Source organism: Megascapheus bottae, chromosome 24 (genome assembly GCF_031878675.1).
Source record: "Megascapheus bottae isolate mThoBot1 chromosome 24, mThoBot2.hap1, whole genome shotgun sequence".
NCBI lineage: Eukaryota > Metazoa > Chordata > Mammalia > Rodentia > Geomyidae > Megascapheus > Megascapheus bottae.
The window spans coordinates 9,068,233-9,091,667 of NC_143532.1; the positions used below are offsets into that span (position 1 = coordinate 9,068,233).

General features: G+C 40.1%; 1 protein-coding gene across 1 annotated transcript in view; it reads right to left on the reverse strand.

The window, feature by feature from the left end:
- Ap1g1 (adaptor related protein complex 1 subunit gamma 1) overlaps nt 1-23,435 on the reverse strand; it is a 68,245-nt gene that overhangs the window by 32,353 nt on the left and 12,457 nt on the right. The window contains exons 2-6 of the mRNA XM_090357326.1: nt 22,764-22,967; nt 15,128-15,252; nt 5,586-5,727; nt 3,612-3,708; nt 1,748-1,824 (exon numbers count right to left, since the gene is read on the reverse strand). Coding sequence (XP_090213452.1) covers nt 1,748-1,824; nt 3,612-3,708; nt 5,586-5,727; nt 15,128-15,252; nt 22,764-22,964 — 642 coding nt within the window. The 5' untranslated portion in view covers nt 22,965-22,967. The remainder of the gene's footprint in view (nt 1-1,747; nt 1,825-3,611; nt 3,709-5,585; nt 5,728-15,127; nt 15,253-22,763; nt 22,968-23,435) is intronic.

The window sequence follows — 23,435 nt, forward strand, 5'->3', positions numbered from 1 at the left end:
TGGGTGTTCCTTCTGCTGCCTCTAAAAAATATGGAGAAAAATGTTCACTTTAAAATGCTTTAAAAGATGTGAAGAGGCGAATCTCTGGTGGCTCACGCCTATAATCCTAACTACTCAGGAGGCTGAAATCTGAGGCTCACAGTTCAAAGTCAGCTCTGGTAGGAAAATGTGTTGAGCTTCTTATCTCCAATTAACCACCAGAAAACTGGAAGTGGAGCTATGGCTCAAGGCTGTAGAGTGCTAGCCTTAAGCAAAGGAGCTTACAGACAATTCCCAGGCCCTGAACCTCAAGCCCCACAATCAAAACAAAAAGAGCCTGGCATTTGGTAGTTCATACTAGTAATCTCAGCTACGCTGGAGGCTGAGATCTGAGGATCTCAATACAAAGCCAGCCATAGCAGATAACCCAGGAAACTCTTATCTCCAATTAACCACCCAAGAACTGGAAGTGGTGCAAATGGTAGGGTGTGAATCTTGAGCAAAGAGGCTCAGGATCAGTCCCCAGGCCCTGAGTTCATGCCCCACAATCAACCAAAAACCGAAAAGGAAAGAAAAGGAAAGCATGAGGCTGTAAATTCAACCCTAACACCACAAAATAAACTAAACTAAACTAAACTAAACTAAACTAAAAAACAATTTTAAAGCTAGCTTTTTCATCAGAGAAGTCATCAATGGCAATGGCCTCCAGTGACCAATAAAGTAATAAAAATCAAATTTCAAGCTGGGCACAATGACTCAAGCCTATAATCCTAGCTACTCTGAAGGCTAAGATCTGAGGATCGTGGTTCAAAGCCAGCCAAGGCACTAAAGACTGTCAGACTCTTACCGCCAATTAATCACTAGAAAAGGAGAATTAGAGCTCTGGCTCAAATAGCCTTGAGCTGAAAAGCACAGGGACAGCATCCAGGCCCAGAATTCAAGTCCTATGACCCACAAAAAAAAAAAAAAAAAAAAAAAAAATATATATATACATATATATATATATTGAATGAAGGGGTAAAGGGGGGGGGGGATGCTGGGAGTTTGGCCTAGCACGCACGAAGACCCGAGTTTGATTCCTTGGTACCACATACATAGAAAAAAATGCCAGAAGTGGTACTGAGGCTCAAGTGGTAGAGCTCTAGCCTTGAAAGTCCAAGGACAGTGCTCAGGCCCTGAGCTCAAGCCAAGGACTGGCAAAAAAAAAAAAAGAAAAAGAGCCAGGTACAGTAGCTTACGCCTGTAATCTTAGCTACTCAGGTGGCTCAGATCTGAGGATCAAGGTTCAAAACCAGCCAAGGCACTAAAGTCCATGAGACTTCTATCTCTAATTAAACACCAGAAAACCAGAAGTGGCACTGAGGCTCAAGGAGTAGGTCAGTAGCCTTGAGTTAGAGAGCTCAGGGACAACACCCAGGCCCAGGGTTCAAGTCCCACAATGAGAGAAAGAAAATACATTTTTTTTATTTGTCACTGACCCCAGGTTATACTTCCTGACTCAATGTATAAACAGCAGATAAAATACTGGAGAGATTGGTTTGTCTGCCAATAATGAGAGAAGACTTCTATTCTGAAAGGGAAAACACTACTAGTGCCAACACTTAGATGCCTAAATCTGGCTTCCAGCCTACCACACAGCAGGGCTAGTTAAATCCTTTATTCAGCTCTATAGCGTGCTTTCAAAAGAAAATCAAAAGTGAGAATAGCATGTACTTTTCAGGAAAATCATTTCTGAATAAAGGCTTAGGCACACCAAAACAGGACCTACCTTTCTAAAATGTGCAAGCATATCTGGGCTCCGCTCACACATTTCTGTGAGGAGAACTACAGATGTATGAAGGACACCTGAAAGAAAAGATACATGTAAACTAAAAACAAGGTTCTACTATTGAGTTCCAGAGAACAGGGCTTTGAGTTCCTGAAGGTCAATTCCAAAAGGATAGCTGCTACTTTTGCTTTTTAATCCGCCAAAGCATCTAAGTATTATGGGAGAATACAAAGAAGGTACTTAATAGAAGCCTGCTGACTTAACACTAGTCAAATCAGCCAAAGTAGAGGTTTCTGAACAATTCTGTGACCAAAATACTTTCTTTAACAATGATAATATACAGGACAACTTGCTTACAATCAATATAAGCTAAATTTCTTCTGCTGAATACCTAACATATAAGCCATTAGCTCATTCTTCACATAATTAGAAAAAAACCTTAATAGGATTTTAAATTTCCAGATACAATGTACCAAAATTCCAAGATAATTATAAAGACTAGTTGCTTGTTCCAAAGTCAGTAAAGAGAATATCACAATACTTTTCATTAAATAATGAAATAGTGACCTAAATAAACATTCCTTTATTCAACAAGTATACTTTGAACATTCTATAACTGCATCTGAATCAAATTAAATATATAATAACTTTTTTTCTCTTAGTATCTAAGATAAGTAAATTTTCTTCACTTAGAACTGATTTCACTGACTTCAAGAAAACAATAAGCAGTTTGAGGAAGGAACAGTCACATTCCACTTAATTCCTCAGAAGTATTATATAAAGATAACTGAGTACCCATTATAAATTCCTGTTACAAATAACTCAAAATATTCTTTTAGCCAAGTGCGGTGGCTCTCACCTGTAATCCTAGCTACTTCAGGAGGCTGAAATCTGAAGATCATGGTTCAAAGCCAGCCCAGGCACTAAAGTCTGTGTGACTATTATCTCCAATTAACCACTAGAAAACCAGAAGTCATGCTGTGGTTCAAAGATAGAGCGGTAGACTTGAGCAGAAGACCTCAGGGACAACGTCCAGGCCCAGAGGTAGAGCAACAGCCTTAAGCTGAAGATTTTTTTTTTCCCTCCCAGTCATGGGGCTTAAACTCTGGGCCTGGGAACTGTCCCTGAGCTCTTTTTACTCAAGGCTAGCAGTTTGAACCACAGCCCCACTTAGTTTTTCTAGTAGTTAATTGAAGATAAAGAGTTTTATCACCTTTCCTGTCTGGGCTTCTCTGAACGGCAATCCTAAAATCTGAGCTTCCTGAGTAGCTAGGATTACAGGCATGAGCCACCAGTGCCCAGCTTCTTTAATCTTACACTTTTTTTTTTTTTTAAATTGTGTGGCTTAGGCCTGGGATCTGTCCCTGAGCTCTTTTTGCTCAAGGTTAGCACTCTACCACCTTGAATCACAGCACCACTTCAGGCTGTCTGGTTAATTAGGGTCTCATGGACTTTCCTGCCTGGGCTGGCTTTGAACTGATCCTCAGATCTCAGCTTCTTAAATAGCTAGTATTATAGGCATGAGCAACGGGGGCCCACTTATCTTATACTCTTCTTAGGATGTAACAATGAAGAAAAATTTTACTATAAAATAGCCAAGAAATAAAAGAATTCATAGGAATAACAAATCAAGGGTAGGATACTTACACATCATACAGAATATGATTAAGAGAGAACCAGAATTGCAAGGTAGCTTTACCTCAGTAGTAAAGCAATGATTATAAACTAGGGGATATCTGAGTAGAAAATACATTTGGCAGGTAGACCTTCCTGGAAATCTAAGCACACAGGGCTGACACAGCCTTAAGCCTTTTCTCTTTCCCTTTCTCCCTCAGTACTTTGTGAGTCCATCCAAACACATTACCATGGTTCTTCTCATTCAATAAATTTTTTGTTGCTGGAAGAAACATCTCCATAAGTTCAGGAACCTTCCTGATGACATGAACAGCACACAGTGCTGCCTATTAAAAAAAAGGGGGGGATAAAAATTATTTTAAATAAGTGAAGGACAGAACAACCAATCTTTTTTTTTGGGGGGGGGGTACCAGTCCTGGGGCTTGAACTCAGAGGCTGAGCACTGTCTTTGAACACTTTTTGCTCAAGGCCAGTGCTCTGCCACTTGAGCCACAAAACCACTTCTGGCTTTTTCTGAGTATGTGGTACCAAGGACTCAACCGCAGGGCTTCATGCATGGTAGGCTAGCACTCTACCCAGAACAATCAATCTTTTTTAAAAAATTACAACAACATGGGGCCAGGAGTTTGGCCTAGTGGTAGAGTGCTTGCCTAGCATGCATGAAACCCGGGTTCAATTCCTCGGTACCATATATATAGAAAAAAGCCGGAAGTGGTGCTGAGGCTCAGTGGTAGAAAGTCCAAGGACAGTGCTCAGGGCCTGAGCTCACGCCCCAGGACTGGCAAAAAAAAAAAAAAATTACAACAACAAAAAAATTAATCAACTAATTCATATACTAGGAAAATAAAGAAGTTAGATAGAAATTTTGTTCTTTATGAATGTATTGGGACGTTCCAGTTTAGGCTGCCATATTAATGAGCACTTCTAACTTACCTGTTCCTCTGTTAACAAATGGGCAAAATTTTTCTAGATTAGAACCTGGTTAATATAAATTATCACACAAGTCCAAACAGAAATTATGTGGAGTTACAGTGAAGTAAAATTAGGGGACTTCCGTCTTTAATAATCATCCCTGAGTAAGAGTATCAGAAGATATTAAGACATCATTCAACCTAAAAATATAAACTGCAGATGCTATAAGTGTGATAGGACATTTTTTAGTAAGATCCTGTCGCCAAATGACTTTTCACCCCAAGGAAATCATTTGGGGGGAAGAGGACAATGAGGAAGGAAAGGAACTGAAATATACTTAACTAATATCCAGTAAGTAGTCTAACTTATTTACCAGAAAGAAAGGTGTCTTTGAAATTGATTTTTGGTTCCCCATCAAAGTAACCATTTGAATCAAATGCCATGAAAGCTTAGAGAGACTAATAGATTTCTCCTAACTCCTCACATGTTATTATATGAAGGTAAAAGGACTAATCTGAAAGAATGTTTTATTCAATATAATGTGCCTTCTAAACAGGAATAGATCCTGCAGTCTTCCAAAAAAAAGTACTGGTTTACAAATTAAGAATTTAATTTTTTGCACAGCTATCATCAGCTATCATTCTAGGAAATGGCTTGGCTTTTTTAATGACCTTCTTACACTATTAATAGATTCAGTAAATACCATCAAGCTCATAATTTTCTAAGTTCCAATGGCATTACTACAGACATAAGCACTAATTATTAGCATAAAAGTTAATCATAAAGATGTTCATTATTTTCTTTTAATACTGTTTAGAATTAGATAATTTAGAAAGTAATTACATGTACCGACCTAGGATATCTAGTATATCTGTTTGTTTATAAGTTACCTCCTTGAAAACAGATCAGTTAAGATTCATATATAAGCATTTAAAATACATTTATTTCACAAAGAAAAATAAAATACCGCACCAGGAGTCTGGCCTAGTGTTAGAGTGCTTGCCTAGCATACACAGAGACCTGGGTTAGACTCCTCAGTACCACATACATAGAAAAAGCTACAAGTGGTGCTGTGGCTCAAGTAGTAGAGCTCTAGCCTTGAGATATCCTAAGGACAGTGCTCAGGCCCTGTGTGCAAGGCCCAGGACTGGCCAAAAAAAAAAAAAAAAAAAAAAGAAAAGGAAAAAGAAAAGAAAAATACCATCTAAGCTTTCAAAAATAAGAAATCTGTCCACTTATCTCCATAATACTCTCTAATCCAAACAATGACATTTGGTTCATTACAAGTTACCTTTTTTCTTAAGTAAGAGTTGGAAGTTTTCAGGAGCTTCTCTACCTCTCCTGCAAGATCTCTGCACATCTCTGAGGAGCCCATGCAGCCGAGGGTACAAAGCGCTAGCCCTTGTACAAATTGCGTGCTGTGATTAAGATCACTGCAAAAGAAAGAAAGCCAGATAGAAACAAACAGGCTCAACCAGTGCTGCCCAGAAAGAAGCTGTACAACTTCACAAAGTACTTTGGGATGACTCAGATTTCTCCAATAACAAATGTAATTAATAGTACTAATTAGAAATAAAATGTTTACTCCAACTTTATTATAAATTACCAGTACAGTGAACTGACTTTAACAGTCCCTCCTACAGGCTGACTGCCTTAGAAGCTAGCCTGGGCTCAACCCAAGACTCTGTCTTGTAAAAAAGAAAATCTCCACTCATAACAAAGTAGTAAAAACTAGTATTTTTATTAAAACTGAACCTTTTCTTTTCTTTTTGTAGATCTGAGGAACGACACCAGGATCTTGTACACATGAGGCAAGTACTCTACCACTGAGTTACTCAGCCAATTTTAAATCTCAACTCCTTCTTTTTCTTTTTAAGACAGGGTCTTGCTAAGTAGGCTAGTCTCAAATTCTTCCATCCCCACCTCCTAAGTGATGGAATTATAGGCTAAATCAATGAAGTGCACATTTCCAAAATATTCTAAAGGAAGAGGTGACACTGTCTAAAAGGAAATGTATACATTACCTTTGTGAAATGGTAATTTCTCTATATAATAGTTAATAATAAGAACATTTTAAAATATTCTTTATAAATGACTTCTGCACAGCAAAGTGAAAGCCTCAGAAAAAGCATTTTTGCAAGCTGAGCTATAAACTAGCTGCTGTCTTTGTCAGTTGTGGGGCTTTAACTCCAGGCCTGAGCTCTGTCTGGGAGCTCTTCAACTCAGGGTAGCATTTTGAGCCACAGTGCCACTTCTAGTTTTCTGGAGTTTAATTGAAAATAAGCATCTCACAGACTTCCATACCCAGGCTGGCTCTGAACTGCAATCCTCAAATCTCAGCCTCCTGAATGGCTAGGATTACAGGCTTGAGCCACTGGCACCTAGCCTCTAACCACTTTTAAAATTTTATGGGTTTTTTGTTAGTTTCTTAGGGTTTTATTTTTGTTTGGTTTTTCTTGCTAGTCTTGGAGCTTGAACTCAGGGCCTGGGCACTATCCTTAGACACTTTTTGCTCAAGGCTATCACTTTGCCACTTGAGTCACAGCACCAGCTTTTTCTATGTATGTGGTACCAAGAAATCAAACCCAGGGCTTCTTCATGCATGCTAGGCAAGCACTCTACCACCACGCCACATTCCTGATTCCAAAAGTATTTTAATCTAAAAAATAAATGACAACTATTACAGTTTGGGTATTTGGCAGATACCTTCTACACAAAGAGACATGGAAGCCTTTAATTTCAGGAATAATTGATGGTATGTATGACCAACAAAGAATCCAAGTTTGGTGCCAGAGTTAGTTCTAGTGGTAGAGTGCTTGCCTAGCATGTACAAAGCCCTGGGTTCGATTCCTGTGTACTACATACACAGAAAAAGCTGGAAGTGATACTGTGGCTCAGCTCAAGTGATAGAGCTCTAACCTTGAGAAAGCCCAAGGACAGTGCTCAGACCCTTAGCACAGTCTCGGGGAATGGGGGTGGGGTGGAGGGAGAATGCAAGCTTTAAATTAAAAACTTGAATTTTAGTAAACTTATATTTGAAATGTAAGCTGAATGTTTTACCAATATTTATAACTTTCTGATGAAATTAATGGCAATGCTTACTAATGATTAGTTTTAATATTCCATAATGAAATGCATTAACATCTAGAAGATGGGCCTAACTTGGTGAGCCAATTTTTCCAAACAGATCCATTACATTGTTATAAAAATAAATATCTGAAGTACAAAATTAGCCAATTAATCTGAACATAATTAAGCACCACGGCAACACTGACAGTCTCAGAACCAGTACCTTATTTTTTTTTTTTTTTGCCAGTCCTGGGCTTGAGCTCAGGGCCTGAGCACTGTCCTTGGACTTTCTCAAGGCTAGAGCTCTACCACTTGAACCTCAGCACCACTTCCAGCTTTTTTCTATGTATGTGGTACCGAGGAATCGAACCTGGGTCTTCATGCATGCTGGGCAAGCACTTTAACCACTAGGCCAAACTCCCAGCCCCCCAGTACCTTACTTTTAAGAAATGATTACTGCCCAGCGTGGTGGTTCACGCCTGTAATCCTCGCTACTCAGGAAGCTGAGAGCTGAGGATCGAAGTTCAAAGCCAGCCTAGGCATGAGACTCTTATCTCCGCGTAACCACCAGAACTCTCGAAGTGGCAGCGCTGAGGCTTAAAGCATTAGGATGGCAGTCTAGAGCTGAAGAACTCAGGGACAACACTTAGGTCCAGAGTCCAAGCCCCAACAACAACCAAAAAAAAAGAAAAAGAAAAGATTACTTATTAAGAAATGTAAAAGAAGGGCCAGGAGTTTGGCCTAGTGGTAGAGTGCTTGCCTAGCATGCATGAAGACCAGGGTTCGATTCCTTGGTACCACATACACAGAAAAAGCCAGAAGTGGTGCTGAGGCTCAAGTGGTAGAGCTCTATCCTTAAGAAAGTCCAAGGACAGTGCTCAGGCCCTGAGCTCAAGCCCAGGACTGGCAAAAAAAAAAAAAAAAGAAATGTAAAAGAAGGGATAGGTTAAAGGTGGATAAGGGTAACACAGATCAAGAGGCACTATTTTCATGTAGTACTGTGTTAAATGACAGGAGGGAAGGAGGAAGGGAGGAAGGGAGGGAGGGAAAGAGAAAAGATGGGTTACTTGTCCAATTTTATTTTAAAAAGCCTTTACACTTCCCTTTTCTAATTGCACTACCTGAGAGAGGATGCATTTTATTCACCTGCTTCATGTAATATAGCATAATACAGGAAACAATGTAGAAGGAGATAGGTGCATTCAACATCTTCCTTTAGCTTAAACATTAAAAAGCTAAGAAAATTTCCTGACGCTGGTGGCTCACGCCTGTAATCCTAGCTACTCAAGAGGCTGAAATCTGAGGATGGAAGTTCAAAGCCAGCCTGGGCACAAAAGTCCCAGAAACTCTTATCTCCAATTAACCACCAGAAAACTACTATAGCTTAAGTGGTAGAGCGCTCACCTTGAGCTGAAGAACTCAGGGACAGAGCCCAGACCCCATGAGACTAACCCCCCCCCCCCAAAAAAAAGCTGTGAAAATTTAAAAAATTACCATTCCACACAATTTTATTTTGTATATGTGTGTGAATTCAGGGCCTCGGTGCTGTTCCTTTTGTGCTCAAAGCTAGTGTTGTACCTCTGGTGTCACAGGCCCACTTCCAGATTTTTGATGGTTAACTGGAGATAAGAGTCTCACAGACTTTCCTGCCCCAGCTATCTTCACACCATGATCGCCAGATTTCATCTTCATAAGTAGCTACAGTTATAGGAGTCACCAATACGCAGCATAAAATTCCTGGTTTTGTTTTAGGCAATAGTTTGGTTTGAGCACTACTACTAGAGCTACACCATCAGTACCTGTTTTTTTTAACCTAAGGCTGACCTCAGACCATAATCCTTCTACTTACACCTTCCCAATAGCTGGGGTTCCAGATATGTAACACCATATACAGCTTGTTTGTTTAAATGTCTCCTCAGCTAGGAGATGCCTGTCTGTATACTGTCTAATGCAATCCCGCTAATAGCCACCTCGCATGTAACAGTATGTTTTAATAAAAATGTTACTTATGTTAACACACAAAATATCCACTATTAGAACTCTTTTTATTTTTTATCTATTTATTTATTTGTGTGGGGGGGGTCCTCGGGCTTGAACTCGGCCTGAATGCTGCCCCTGAGTTCTACAGCTCATGGCTACTGCCCTATACCTGGGCCTGGGTGTTGTCGCTGGGCTCTTCAGTCCATGGCTATCATCCTACCCTTGAGTCAAGCCCTAGTTCCCTTTTTTAGAGGTTAACTGGAGATAAGAGTCTCAGGTCCTTTTATGCCTGGGGCTGGCTTTGAACCTTGATCTTCAGATCTCAGCCTCCAGAGTAGCTAGGATTACAGGCGTGAGCAACCGTTTAGAACTCCTTTTTTTTTTGCTGTTTTGTTTTGTTTCTTTGTACTAGGCTTGAACTCTCAGCTTCACAAGGCTAGCACATACCACTCTTCCAGTTCTGTTTTTATGGTTTTTTTTTTTGTTTTTTTTTTTTCTGGTTTTTTTTTCTGATTCTCAGATCTTAGCTAGAACTGTAGGTGTGAGCCAGATTACAATGCAGGCTCTTAAAATATTAATTTTTTAAAGAATTAATTCTAAGGATTTTAACATCCTAGAGTTCTTCTAAATCAATGAATAATGCAAGAAATACATTATGATTAAAACACAGATATGCTGATACACTATGGAGCCCTATAATAAACCCAATCATATATATTATTTATGTAAACATAATTTTAAATAGAAATTAAGTAATTCAAAGCATCAAGTGAAGTTTTCGAGCAATTCTCCACTGTTTGAAAAAAGTAGTTCCCAAAGACCCGGGCTTGTCTGGATCTCATTCAAACTAAATACAATCCAGGAAAGGTGGTACAGGCAAGAGGATGGTGAGTTCCAGGCCAATCTCGGCTAAAAACAAAATCCTGCCACACAAAAAACAAGAAACAGAAAACGGTAATGTGTATTCTCCTAGCTGAGGAAGTGTAAAGGCTACAGAAGGGACAGCTGTTTGAGTGAGCCCCATTTTCTATGTGGGGAGCAGGAAATGTTTCTACTCTACTTTTTCTAATTTTTCCCCTTTATACTAGACACTTGCCAAATTCTTTTTTAAAAAAAGAACACAGGGGCCAGGAGTTTGGCCTAATGGTTGAGTGCTTGCCTAGCATGCACAAAGATTCGGGTTCGATTCCTCGGTACCACATACCTAGAAAAAAGCCAGAAGTGGTGCTGAGGTTCAAGTGGTAGAGCTCTAGCCTTGAGAAAGTCCAAGGACAGGGCTCAGACCCTGAGCTCAAGCCCAGGGCTGGCAAAAAAAAAAAAAAAAAAAAAAAAGAACACAAAGATTTCTTCTTTATCTATGTGCCTCATTCTTCCCTTTTAATCAACTACAAACCTACACTTAGGTTTCATATTAACCCTGTAAGATGAACTTGCTGCCAGGCAGAAATGCCAAACTAATCAGCATGTGATTCAAAGGCTGAGTAATAAGGGCAACAGAGCATGCAGGAACAAAAAAGTACAAGAAACTCTCTTAGAGGTCTATTCAAAGTAAACATATGAAAGAATCACGCTGAACATCTAGAATATACCCTCGAGGACACCCATGATTTCTGTTGATTTTTCCCCTTACCGTCCCAGTGTTTTCAGCAGCTAGTGGCAGATGAAATCAATTTAGTAGTCTCAATATTATTTCGCACGCTGTGAGCACACACACACACACACACAGAGAATTCTTCCCAAAAATAAGTTCATAAATTCACTGTATTTAAACATTGTAAGTTACAACTGCAATTAAGTCACAGCTGTCATTTAAGAATTTTCTGCTATCCACTGGGAAAAAATAAAGTAACTTTCTAGTTTCTACCAAAAAAAAGTACAAGTTTTAAATATCCACAAATCTACTCATCTAATTCTATATCCCTAATCTCTGCTTTTACTTTCTGTCAAATACAAATGAAAAACACATTTTAAAAAGGAGATTCATGGCTGGGAATTTGGCCTAGTGGTAGAGTGCTTACCTCTAGAGTGCTTGTATGCACAAAGACCTAAGTTTGATTCCTTGGTACCACATACATAGAAAAAGCTGCAAGTAGCCAGGCATGGTGGCTCATGCCTGTAATCCTAGTCTACTCAGGAGGCTGAGATCTGAGGATCTCTGTTCATAGCCAACCTGGGCACCAAAGTCCGAGAGACTCTTATCTCCAATTAACCACTAGAAATCTGGAAGTGATGCTACCTATGGCTCAACTACTAGCTCTGAGAATGCCCAAGGACAGTGCCCAGGCCCTGAGTCGCAGGAGAGAGAGTCTCTCAGAGAGAGAGAGAGAGAGAGAGAGAGAGAGAGAGAGAGAGAGAGAGAGAGAGAGAGAGAGAGAGAGAGAGAGAGACAGAGAGACAGAGAGAGAGAGAGAGAGACAGAGACAGAGACAGAGAGAGACAGAGAGAGACAGAGAGGGACAGAGAGAGAGAGACAGAGAGAAGGACAGAGAGAGAGAGACAGAGAGAGAGAGACAGAGAGAGAGAAGAGAGAGAGAGACAGAGAGAGACAGAGAGAGAGACAGAGAGATTCAACTCACAGACAAATTCAAACAAACCTGAAAGTACTAATGGCCAATAGAACTTTCATAACTTTCTGTCTTTCCTTTTCTTGCTCTCTCTCTTTTTTTCTTTTGGTGGGTCATGGGCCTTGAACTAGGCCTGGGCACTGTCCCTGAGCTATTTAGTTCAAGGCTACAACCCTCCCCTTGAGCCAAGCCCTACATCCTATTTTCTAGAGGGTAATTGGAGATAAGAGTCTCAAGGTCCTTTTGTGTCCGGGCTGGCTTTGAACAGAGATCCTCAGATCTCAGCCTCTCATGAGTAGCTAGGATGACAGGTGTGAGCCACTGCACACCGGCTCTTTTTTCCTCTTTTGAGTCAAGATTTTTTTTTTTGGGGGGGGGGGCAGTCTAGGGCTTGAACTCAGGGCCTGGATACTGTTCCTGAGCTTCTTGTGCTCAGAATTAGTGTTCCACTTTGAGCCACAGTGCCACTTCTAGATTTCTAGTGGTTAATTGGAAAGTCTCACATGCTTTCCTGCTCGGGCTGGCTTTGAAACACAATTCTCAGATGTCAGCCACCCGAATGGGAGGATCACAGGTATGAGCCTCTGGCACCAGGCTTCTGAGACAAGATCTTGCTATATATAGGCCAAGCTGACCTCTAACAACTCCTGCCTCAGCCTCCTAAGTGGTAAGAATTATGGGAAGAGGTCATACCCAGTTCTGAAATTTCTCTAAGTGTGCTAAGAAAATATGCTAATTTCTTGCTCAGATATTCTAATTTATCCATATATGAAGGGTTTCTCAGATGATAAGCAAAGTAAGCATAACTAGTACCATCAGTGAAGCAGCCATTAGTTTTTAAAAATACCATGCACAGGGCCAAGAGTTTGGCCTAGTGGTAGAGAGCATGCACGAAGACCCAGGTTCAATTCCTCGGCACCACATACATAGAAAAAAGCTGTAAGTGGTGCTGTGGCTCAAGGGTAGAGCTCTAGCCTTGAAAGAAGTTCAAGGACAGTGCTCAGGCCATGAGTTCAAGCCCTACAACTGGCAAAAAAAAAAATACTATGTGTAGCCTGGCTCGGTGGCTCACGCCTGTAATCCTAGCTACTCGGGAGGCTGAGATCTGAGGATCACAGTTCAAAGCCAGCCCGGGCACTAAAGACCGAAGACCAGGATTTGATTCCTTGGCACCGCATACATAGAAGAAACCAGTAGTGGTGCTGTGGCTCAAGTGGTAGAGCCTTGAGAAAGCCCAAAGATAGTGCCCAGGCCCTAATTCAAGACCCAGGACTGGTAAAAAATAAGAAAATAAAAATACTATGCATTAGTGGCTCACACCTATAAGCTAGCAATTCAGGAAGCTAACATCTGAGAATCGAGGTTAAGATCTCAGAATTGAGGCTTGGAGCGAGCCTAGACAGACAATTAGAGACATTCTAAACTCCAATTACCTGCAAAAAAAATGGAAGGAGGGGGAGAGAACATACGAGGATTTCATTATGTAATCAGTCACAGTAGTACAGGTCTATTAGCTCACGATTCTAGCAGACAAGAGACTGCAAGTTCCAGGTCAGCCTGGACTACATAGCAAGGCCCTGTTAGGAAAAAAGAAAAAAGCACTAAAAAATCACAGGGGCTGGGTGTGCTAACAGTGCATGTCTATAATCCAAGTACTGAGGAGGCTCAGGTAAGAGGACTGAGAATTCAAGGCCAACTTATGTGGTGTATCTGGCCATCCTAAGCTACATAATAAGACCCTATCTTAAAAAAATAAAATATAATATAAAAGCTGGACACTGGTGGCTTACATCTGTCATCCTAGCTATTCAGGAGGCTGAGATCTGAGGATCCCTGGCAGGAGAGTCTATAGACTCATTTCCAATTAACCACTAGAGAACCAGAAGTAGCACAAACTGATAAGAGTACCAGCCTTGAACAAAAGAGCTCTGGGACAGCTCCCAGACTCTGATTTTAAGCCCAATAATTAATCACTAGAAAACCAGAAGTAGTACTGTGGCTCAAACTGACAGTGCTAGCCTGGAGCAAAATAGTTTTGGGACAGCTCCCAGACTCTGATTTCAAGCCCATCAACTGACAAAAAAAGGGGGAAAAAAAGAAAAAAAAAAATCACAGAAATTACTTATAAGTACAAGGATAGAACACTGCTAGGAAAAACCTTTTCATTTTATATATTCAGATATAACTGTGTGTATATGGTATATGTGTGTGTGCACATGCCCGCTCATGCTGACAATGGGATTTGAACTCAGCCCCATGGCCCTCACTTACTTTTTCCCGCTCAAGGCTGGCACTCTACCATGGAACCATACATTCACTTCTGGGTTTTTTCTGGTTAACAGACAAGAAGATATAGCAAAATTGTCTCTTTGAGCTAACTTCAAACCACTATTCTCAGATCTTAATTTCCTGAGAAGTTAGAATTATAAGCATGAGCCCACTAGTGCCACATTTTTTTTGAGGGGGTACCAGCTCTGGGTACCAGTTCTAGGTGCTGTCCATGAGCTTCTTCTGTTTCAGCCTTAGGGCTCTACGACTTGAATGAACCACACAGCTCCACTTGCTTTTTGGTAATTTATTGAAAATAGGAGTTTTATGAACTCTCCTACCCACAATGGTTTCAAACTGTGATTCTCAGATCTCAGACTCCCAAGTAGCAAGGATTATAGGAATGAGCCACCAGCACCCAGGTACATATGATTTTTTAATAAATGCAAAGTTCCATTATACATAGGCTTCAAAGTCCTGAAGATGATAAGATATGTATATATACATGCATATATATATATATGTGTATACATATATTTATTTATTTATTTTTGCCAGTCCCTGGGCTTAGGCTCAGGGTGAGCACTGTCCTTGTGTTTTCTCAAGGATAAGACTCTACCACTTGAGCCACAGCACCATTTTTTTTTTCTATGAATGTGGTACTGAGGAATTGAACCCAGGTCTTCATGCATGCTCGTCAAGCACTCTACCACTAGGCCAAACTCCCGGCCCAGACATGTCTATATTTTATCAAATTTTTTTCTTCCTATCTTTGAAGGTTCAAATGTTTGTTATGCCTAAAAATGCACATCTACTCTTGTTTTCCTTTGCTTAGTAACTTTATACATAAGCTAGTGAATCAAAAGCAATTCAAATAGAAGCTCTTAGTATCATATTATAAAATTCCTTAAGCAAGCAAAATATTGTTAGAGAAAAGGAAGACAAGCCTTACTTTTTGATACAGTTGGTCATGAGAAGATGGACATCTTGTCTTTCATCTAACAGCAGCATTGCTCCTAAATAGCCAATGCGTTTGTCTGTAAATTTTTGAGAGGCAATAAGTTTGAGGCACTCCAACTGCAAACATAAAGAAGAGAATGATATTAAGAGCCTGCTACCACAAACTAGAAAAGCAATACCTAAACCCATAGTTCGTAGATAACCAAAGCATAAAGCTCTAACATAAAACTTCCTATATGAAAAAACTAAGGACTTTGCAGGTGCAGTGGCTCACACCTATAATCCTAGCTTATTTAGGAGGCTGTGATCAGAACATCGAAGTTCAAAGCCAGCCAGGGCACAAAAAAAACAGTAAGACTCTTATCTCCAAATAATCACTAGAAAATGGGAAGTGGGGCTGTGGCTCCAGGGGTAGGGCGTAGCCTTGACCTAAAGAGCTTAGGGACAACACCCAGGCCCAAGGGTAGAGCGGTAGCCTTGAGCTGAAGAACTCAGGGACAGGGCCCAGGCCCAGAGTTCAAGTCCCATAACCCCCACCCACACCCCACAAAAAAGAAAAACTTTAGGCCAGACTTTGGCCTAGTGGTAAAGTGCTTGCTTAGCATGAACAAAGACTCAGATTCAATTCCTCAGTATCACATACATGGAAAAAAGCCAGGGAAGTGGTGCTGTGGCTCAAGTGGTAGAACTCTAGCCTTGAGAAAACCCAAAGACAGTGCTCAGGCCCTGAGCCCAAGCCCAGGACTGGCAAAAAAAAAAAAAGAGAAAAGGAAAAGGAAAAAAATAATTAAGGTGTATGGCTCAAGAGGAAGAATGCCTGCCTGGGCTCCAGATTCTGTCAAAAAAGAAGGACTTAAGTAGGGTGCGGCAACTCCCACCTATAATCCTAGCTACTCTGAGGGCTGAGACCTGAGGGTCATGGTTCAAATCCAGCTACCCAGCCCAAGCACTAAGTACAGGAGAGTGTTATCTCCAATTAACCACCACAAAACTGTAAGTGGGGGAGGTAGTCTTGAGCTGAAGAGCTCAGGGACAAGGCTCAGGCCCAGAGTTCAAGTCCCATGACCAAAAAAAAAAAAAAAAAAAGACTTAAAATACAACTTAAAGACCTGGATTTGATTCCTCAGTACCACATACATAAAAAAAGCTGGAAGTGGTGCTGTGGCTCAAGTGGTAGAGCACTAGCCTTGAAGAAGTCCAAGAACAGTGCTCAAACCCTTAGTTCAAACCTCAGGACTGACCAAAAGAAAGAGAGAGAGAGAGAGAGAAAGAGAGAGAGAGAGAGAGGGAGAGAGAACTCTAGTGAATAGAGGAAGCTTGATATAACTTGAATTTTCAAGTAACTTAATAACCATTTTTAAATGTTAAATTCATAAAGAAGAATCACCACACTATTTTATCATTTCTGCTAAAGCTTGTGGAAACTTGAGACAAACGCCTGTTTCTGATCCCCAATGGCTGTGCTTTATTTTTCTGCTGTTTTTTTTTTCATATTCCTACTTACTACAGAGTTCTATTTTGTGAACACTAGTATGTAATTTCTGCGTTAATAGTCTTGTTTTTCCAAGCAAACTTCTCCCTGTCCCCTACTTATTATCCCAAAGGACTGGTAATGATCTCTTTCCTGCGTAGATCTTTAAAAAAACTTCATCCTAATTGGGAGGCTCTGTTTTGAAATGCTATGGTTACCACCAACATGACCGCTAAAGAGATATTTCTCTAATTTAGTACGTCCCTACAATGTGGTGGACAGCCACTGCAAATAAAACATGTATTATGACTGTTTTCTACAAGCTACTACAAAAACAAGAGCACTTAGTTCTGGTTTAAAAAAAAAAAGACAAAAGCTGGGCGTCAATGGCTCATGCCTGTGATCTTAGCAAATGAGGAGGCTGATTCTGAGGATTGCAGTATGAGGCAGAAAAGTTCATGAGACTCGTATTGCTTTTTGTTTGTTTGTTGTATTGATTGTAGGGCTTGAGCTCAGGGCCTAGGCACAATCCCTAAACTTTTTCACTCAAAGCTAGTGCTCTCTCACTTTGAGCCTCAGCATTACTTCCTGTTTTCTGGTGTTTCTCTGGAGATAAGATTCTCACAGGGACTTTTCTGCTTAGGATGGCTTTGAACTGTGGTCCTAAAACTGCACCCTCCCAAGATGCTATGATTACAGGTGTGAGCCACTGGATGAGCTCACTCAGTATCTTTTGATTATTACACAACCACTTATAAATATAAACTTACCTATTCTGAGGACATTTTGTCAATATGTTACTATTAGAAATAATGCTTCAATGAACACTCAGCCCACTTATAAGAATTTCTGTCAGTTATAAACCTAAAAGTAATACTCAAATTCTTTCCTTCTTATTTATTAGCTAAACTACTCTAAGATGCATATTCTTCTGATAAAGAATAAAATCTTTTGGCATGTCTTTAGTGGTCTTTTTTTTTTTTTTTTTTGGTCAGTCCTGGGGCTTGAACTCAAGGAACGGGCACTGTCCTTGGATACTTTTTGTTCAAGGCAAACGCTCTGTCACTTAAGCTACGGGGCTACTTCTGGCTGGCTGGCTTGCTTTCTTTCTTTCTTTCTTTCTTTCTTTCTTTCTTTCTTTCTTTCTTTCTTTCTTTCTCTTTCTTTCTTTCTTTCTTTCTTTCTTTCTTTCTTTCTTTCTTTCTTTATTTATTTATTTGCCAGTCCTGGGCTTGAGCTCAGGGCCTGAGCACTGTCCTTGGACTTTCTCAAGGCTAGAGGTCTACCACTTGAGCCTCAGCACCACTTCCAGCTTTTTTTCCTATGTATGTGGTACCGAGGAATCGAACCCGGGTTTTCATGCATGCTAGGCAAGCATTTTAACCACTAGGCCAAACTCCCGGCCCACTTCTGGCTTTTTCTGTGTATGTGGTACCAAGGAATCGAACCCAGGGCTTCATGCATGCTAGGCGAGCATTCTACCACTAGGCCACGCTCCTGGCCCTTTTTTTTCTTTTGTCAGTCATGGGAATTGAATTCAAGGCCTGAGCACTGTCCTTGGGCTTTCTCAAGGCTAGCACTTTACCACTTGAGCCATAACACCACTTCTGGCTTTATTTTTTCTGTGTATGTGGTATCAAAGAATCACACCCAAGGCTCTGTGCATGCTAGGCAAGCACTCTACCTACCACTAGGCCAAGCTCCTGGCCCCTTTTCTTGCTTCTTGTAACAGTCAAATGGTTCTAAACTGTTTTGTGTTATTTCCCACACTGAATCTGAAATCTGTCATCATTCCAGTGGATCCTGACGCCTTTATAGTAAAATGGAGAGACCTTATTTAAAAACAAAACATAATATACATGCATATGTGCTCATACTCAGAAGGCAAAGAACTAAGGACCCCAGTTCAAAACCAGCCCAAGAGGGAAAGTCTGGAGACTCTTTTTATCTCCAATTAACCTGCAAAAAGCCAAAAGTAAAGCCCTAGCCTCAACTGGAAAAACTAAGAGATAGCACCCAACCCCTGATTTCAAGCCACACAAAAAAGTAATACACACACACACACACACACACACACACACACACACACACACACACAGAGTCAATTTTATTTCTATATATCTATAATATAATTACAAAAAAAAATTTAAGGACATTATTTACAACAGAAACAACTGTAAAGAACCTATAGATAGAGGGGCCAGGAGTCTGGCCTAGTGGTAGAGTGTTTGCCTAGCATGCTCAAAGACCCGGGTTTGAATCCTCAGTACCCCATTCATAGAAAAAGCCAGAAGTGGTGCTATGGCTCAAGTGGTAGAGTTCTAGCCTTGAAAAAGCCCAAGGCCAGTGCTCAGGCCCTGAGGTCAAGGCCCAGAACTGGCAAAAAAAAAAAAAAAATGTCTGAAGAGATCCCTTAACATTAAAGACTCGTTATAAGAAACTCAGAATTTAGGCCGGGAGTTTGGCCTAGTGGTTAAAGTGCTTGCCTAGCATGCATGAAGACCCGGGTTCGATTCCTTGGTACCACATATATAGAAAAAAGCCGGAAGTGGTGCTGAGGCTCAAGTGGTAGAGCTCTAGCCTTGAGAAAGTCCAAGGACAGTGCTCAGGCCCTGAGCTCAAACCCAGGACTGGCAAAAAAAAAAAAAAAAAGAAACTCAGAATTTAGTACTTCAAATAACTTGGTTTGAGCTAGTGGCTCATGCCTGTACTCCTTAGCTACTCAGGAGACAGAGATCTGAGGATCACGGTTCAAAGCCAGTCCCGGCACTAAAGAATCTGAGACTCTTATCTCCAATTAATCACTACAAAACTGGAAATGGTACTGTGGCTCAAGGGGTAGAATGGTAGCCTTGAGCTGAAGAGCTCAGGAACAGAACCCAGGCCCACAGTTCAAGCTTTATGACTGACAAAAAAATAAAATAACACTTGGTTTGTTGTTCTGGAGGAAATGCTCAAATGTGTAACAATGGAAGATGTTTTATTTACAACATACAAATGTTTAACATTTATTAGCTTACTTAGTGTTCACAATAGCCCTATCCAGCAAGCTTTAGAACAGTTTCCATTTTATAGATGAGGAGACTCCAACCTAGAAAACTTAAAGATCTTGCTTCAAGTTACCCAGACAGCCAAATGACAAAGCCAGACTTCACGGCAATCTGGTAATGTCAGTCTTGCTTTTCAATGCTGGCAGGGACAAGCATGTAATGGAAAGCTGCTTTATCTGCAACAACCAAGTTCAGTTCTCCCAACACTTGTTTTCTTTTTTGCCAATCCTGGCTTGAGCTCAGGGCCTGAGCACTGTCCTTGGGCTTTCTCAAGGCTAGAACTCTACCACTTGAGCCACAGAATCACTTCCAGCTTTTTTCTATACATGTGGTACTGATGAATAGAACCTAGGTCTTTGTGCATACTAGGCAAGCACTCTACCTACCACGAGGCCCAACTCCTAGCCCCTCCAACACTTGTTTTCTACAATTCTTTTTCTTTTTTTAAATAAACAGTTATCTATGCTATCTCAAATGCTTTGTGATTTGGCAGGACTATAGTAAGTTATTAATTAACTTAGAAAAAGCTATTTATAGGCTTGAATTAAACCAAAATAGATTTTTGTGCTATATAAGGCTGAGTACTAGGTCCTCCACTGATATTTACTAGCTCTGTGAATAAACAAGTCGCTTAATTCTCCTATTTGTAATATTACCTACCTAAGGGTTTACTGTAAAACTTAAATATCATTTCTTAAAATAGCTGCTACAAATCTTAAAATTTGTATGTAACTCATATTGCTTTTCTAGTCAACAGAATCATACTAGATACTGCAATAAAAAGTAAAACGAAAACAGGTTAAATTAGTTTAATAATATTTTATTTAACCAATTTATCTAAAATATTCCAACATATAAACAGCACAAAATTACCTTATATCATTCAACTTGTATACATTTTCATCAGAAATAACTTGAGCTGTATCTCAGTTTTGTAAAATTTACAACTGATCAAGTACACTTCCATTTTCAAACACAGTTAAATTCTTTCTAGTAACTGAATCAAATACTCAAAAAATATAATTTCCTTTAATAGTCACCTCAGTTAAACTACCTACATTTCAGGAGATAGATGAACTATATAGCCTCTGACTGCTATACTGAATAGCTCAGCTAACAAATAACATGGATTTAAAAGATAGCTATAGCTGGGTGCCAGTAGCACTCATGGGGTTTGAACTCAGAGCCTGGGCACTGTCCTAGGTCTCTTTGCTCAAGGCTAGTATTCTATACTTTGAGCTACAGCTCTACTTCTCATTTTCTAATGGTTAATTGGAGATAAAGAGTCTCAAGGATTTTTCTGCCCTGACTAGCTTTGTTCTTTAATCCTCAGACCCCAGTCTCCTGCCTACTCAGGATAACAAGTGTAAATCACTGGCCAAGGCTAAAATCATGTATTTAAAAGGAAACTGACTGTATTTCCAACATCTAAATGAGTAAAACACTAGCTCTAACTAGTCTGTTAACATTCAATCTCATTACTTTTATGTTATTACCCTTGGGGCAGGAGATCTCCTTTCACTTAGAAGTTACTGAGCTTTAAGCAGATATTTTCCTGATAAAAATGACTTATCTTTGAGAAAAGAAATATGAATATTTTTTAGAAAGGGGTATTTTTCTCCTTTCCAATATTGCACACTTTTCTTTCTTTTAATTTTGTGATCTGTTCCTTAAAAACTATTCAGTATATAATTCTTAAAATTTTTCTACATAACTTGAGAGTAGGAATGGGATAGGAAAAAGTCGGGGAGAATAATGGAAGGGGTGACATTTATCAAGAAGCATAGTACTTACAATCTGACTTATGGAATTATAACTTCTTTGTACAACTATGCAATAATAATAATCTCACAACAACCCACTATTTCCTTCTTTGTGACTAAATACAAAATTGTCTTTATCTCAATGTAAACATGAAAGAAAACAGCACTTTTCATTGTATCGTCCTCAAATCCCAGACTGCATATAACAACAATTACATTTGTGTGTTTGAGAATCAGCAGGAAGAATCAGAAGTTGTAGCAATCAAGGCACTAGATTAGCAGGACAAAAAAACAAAAGCTACTACTTAGCAACCACTTAATTCTCTTAACTTAAGAACATCTGTCATGCATTTTCCACATAGTACACTACACACAAAGAAAATAAGAAAACATTAGCAAACATTTTTCAAATGTACATGTCAAATGTAAAGGTCCAGGTTACCTCTGGCAGAAGATCATAATCTACTAGTTAATTCTGACAAATCTAAAGCTGGTTGTCACCACCAAAACAAAGGGACAAAAAAATGAAGTGGGAAAGGGGAGAGAATGCAGGCAAGAATTCATTGTATATACCACAGAACTGAGAAAGGAAGGAGTGGGCCAAAAGAGTGGTGAAGATGTTGTGATGGCACAGATCAAGATGCACTGTACCTATAAACTGCATCGTTAAAAATCAAAAAAAGTTGGGCTGGGAGCATAGCCTAGTGGTAGGGTGCTCGCCTCACATGTACAAAGCCCTGGGTTCGATTCCTTGGTACTACTACATACGTAGGAAGGGCTGGAATTGGTGCTCTGGCTCAAGTGGCAGAACATTAGCCTTGAGCAAAAAGTGTCCAAGGACAGTGCCCAGGCACTGAGTTCAAGCTCCACAACTGGATTAAAAAATAAATAAATAAATAAAAAACATAGCCTAAAATTAAAGTTAGTAAGGAAAGGAGTGGGTTAGGAGGGATGGGTGAGAAGTGAAAGGGACAACAGTGACCAAGAGGCATTGTATTCATAAACTGCTTTAGTGAGTGGCAACTCCTTTGTAAAACTAAAGATAATAAAATTACTCAAAAAAAAATTTTTAAATGGGGGCCGGAAGCATGGCCTAGTGGTAGAGTGCTTGCCTAGCAGGCCCAAAGCCCTGAGTTCAATTCTTCAGTACGACATCTACAGAAAAACCTGAGGCTCAACTGGTAAGAGTGCTAGCCTTGAGAAGGCTCAAGGACAGTGCCCTGGACCTGAGTTCAAGTCCCAGGACCGCTTCCCTCACCAAAAAAAAGTGCATCCCTGCTATCAAAAGATAAATTCTTACCCAAGTTAGAGTATACTTGCTACATGTGGTGTGGTCCAGCCTACCTGTCCAAAGTGAGCAGGGTAGCCCAGCATGTGCATATACAGTAGTTTTGCCACATTCCGACACCGGTATGTATTGTCTTCTTCTCTAAATGATGAACGGATTGCAGCACATTCTTTCTGGATCATTTCTCGTTCTTCAGCTTGGGTTCTGGCTGTCCGGATGGTCCGGATCAGCTCCCGTAATCTGATGGGGGCTGGCATCCTCTAGATACGAAAAAACATTAAATAGAAATAGTCACATTTTTCCCCAAACTATTCATACAACTTTCCATCTAAAAGTAGGAGTGAGCTTAAGAAGTCAAGACTTAACATCTAGCTTAGCTAATATGAAGCTTGCTAAATTTTAACAAATGCACTGCATGCAACTCTTGAACCAAATATATTTCTGGAAACAAAAAAGTTAAGTATAGGGGCCAAGAGTTTGGCCTGGTGGTAGAATGCTTGCCAAGCATGCAGAAAGACTTGGTACTACATACACAGAAAAAGCTAGAAGTGGTGCTGTGGCTCAGGTGGCAGAGCGCTAATCTTGAGCAAAAAATGTCCAAGGACAGTTCCCAGTCCCAGATTTCAAACCCCAGGGCTGGCAAAAAATAAATAAATAAAATTCAGCCTGTACCAGTGGAGTGGCTCATTCCTGTAATCCTAGCTACTTAGGTGCCTGACATTTGAGGA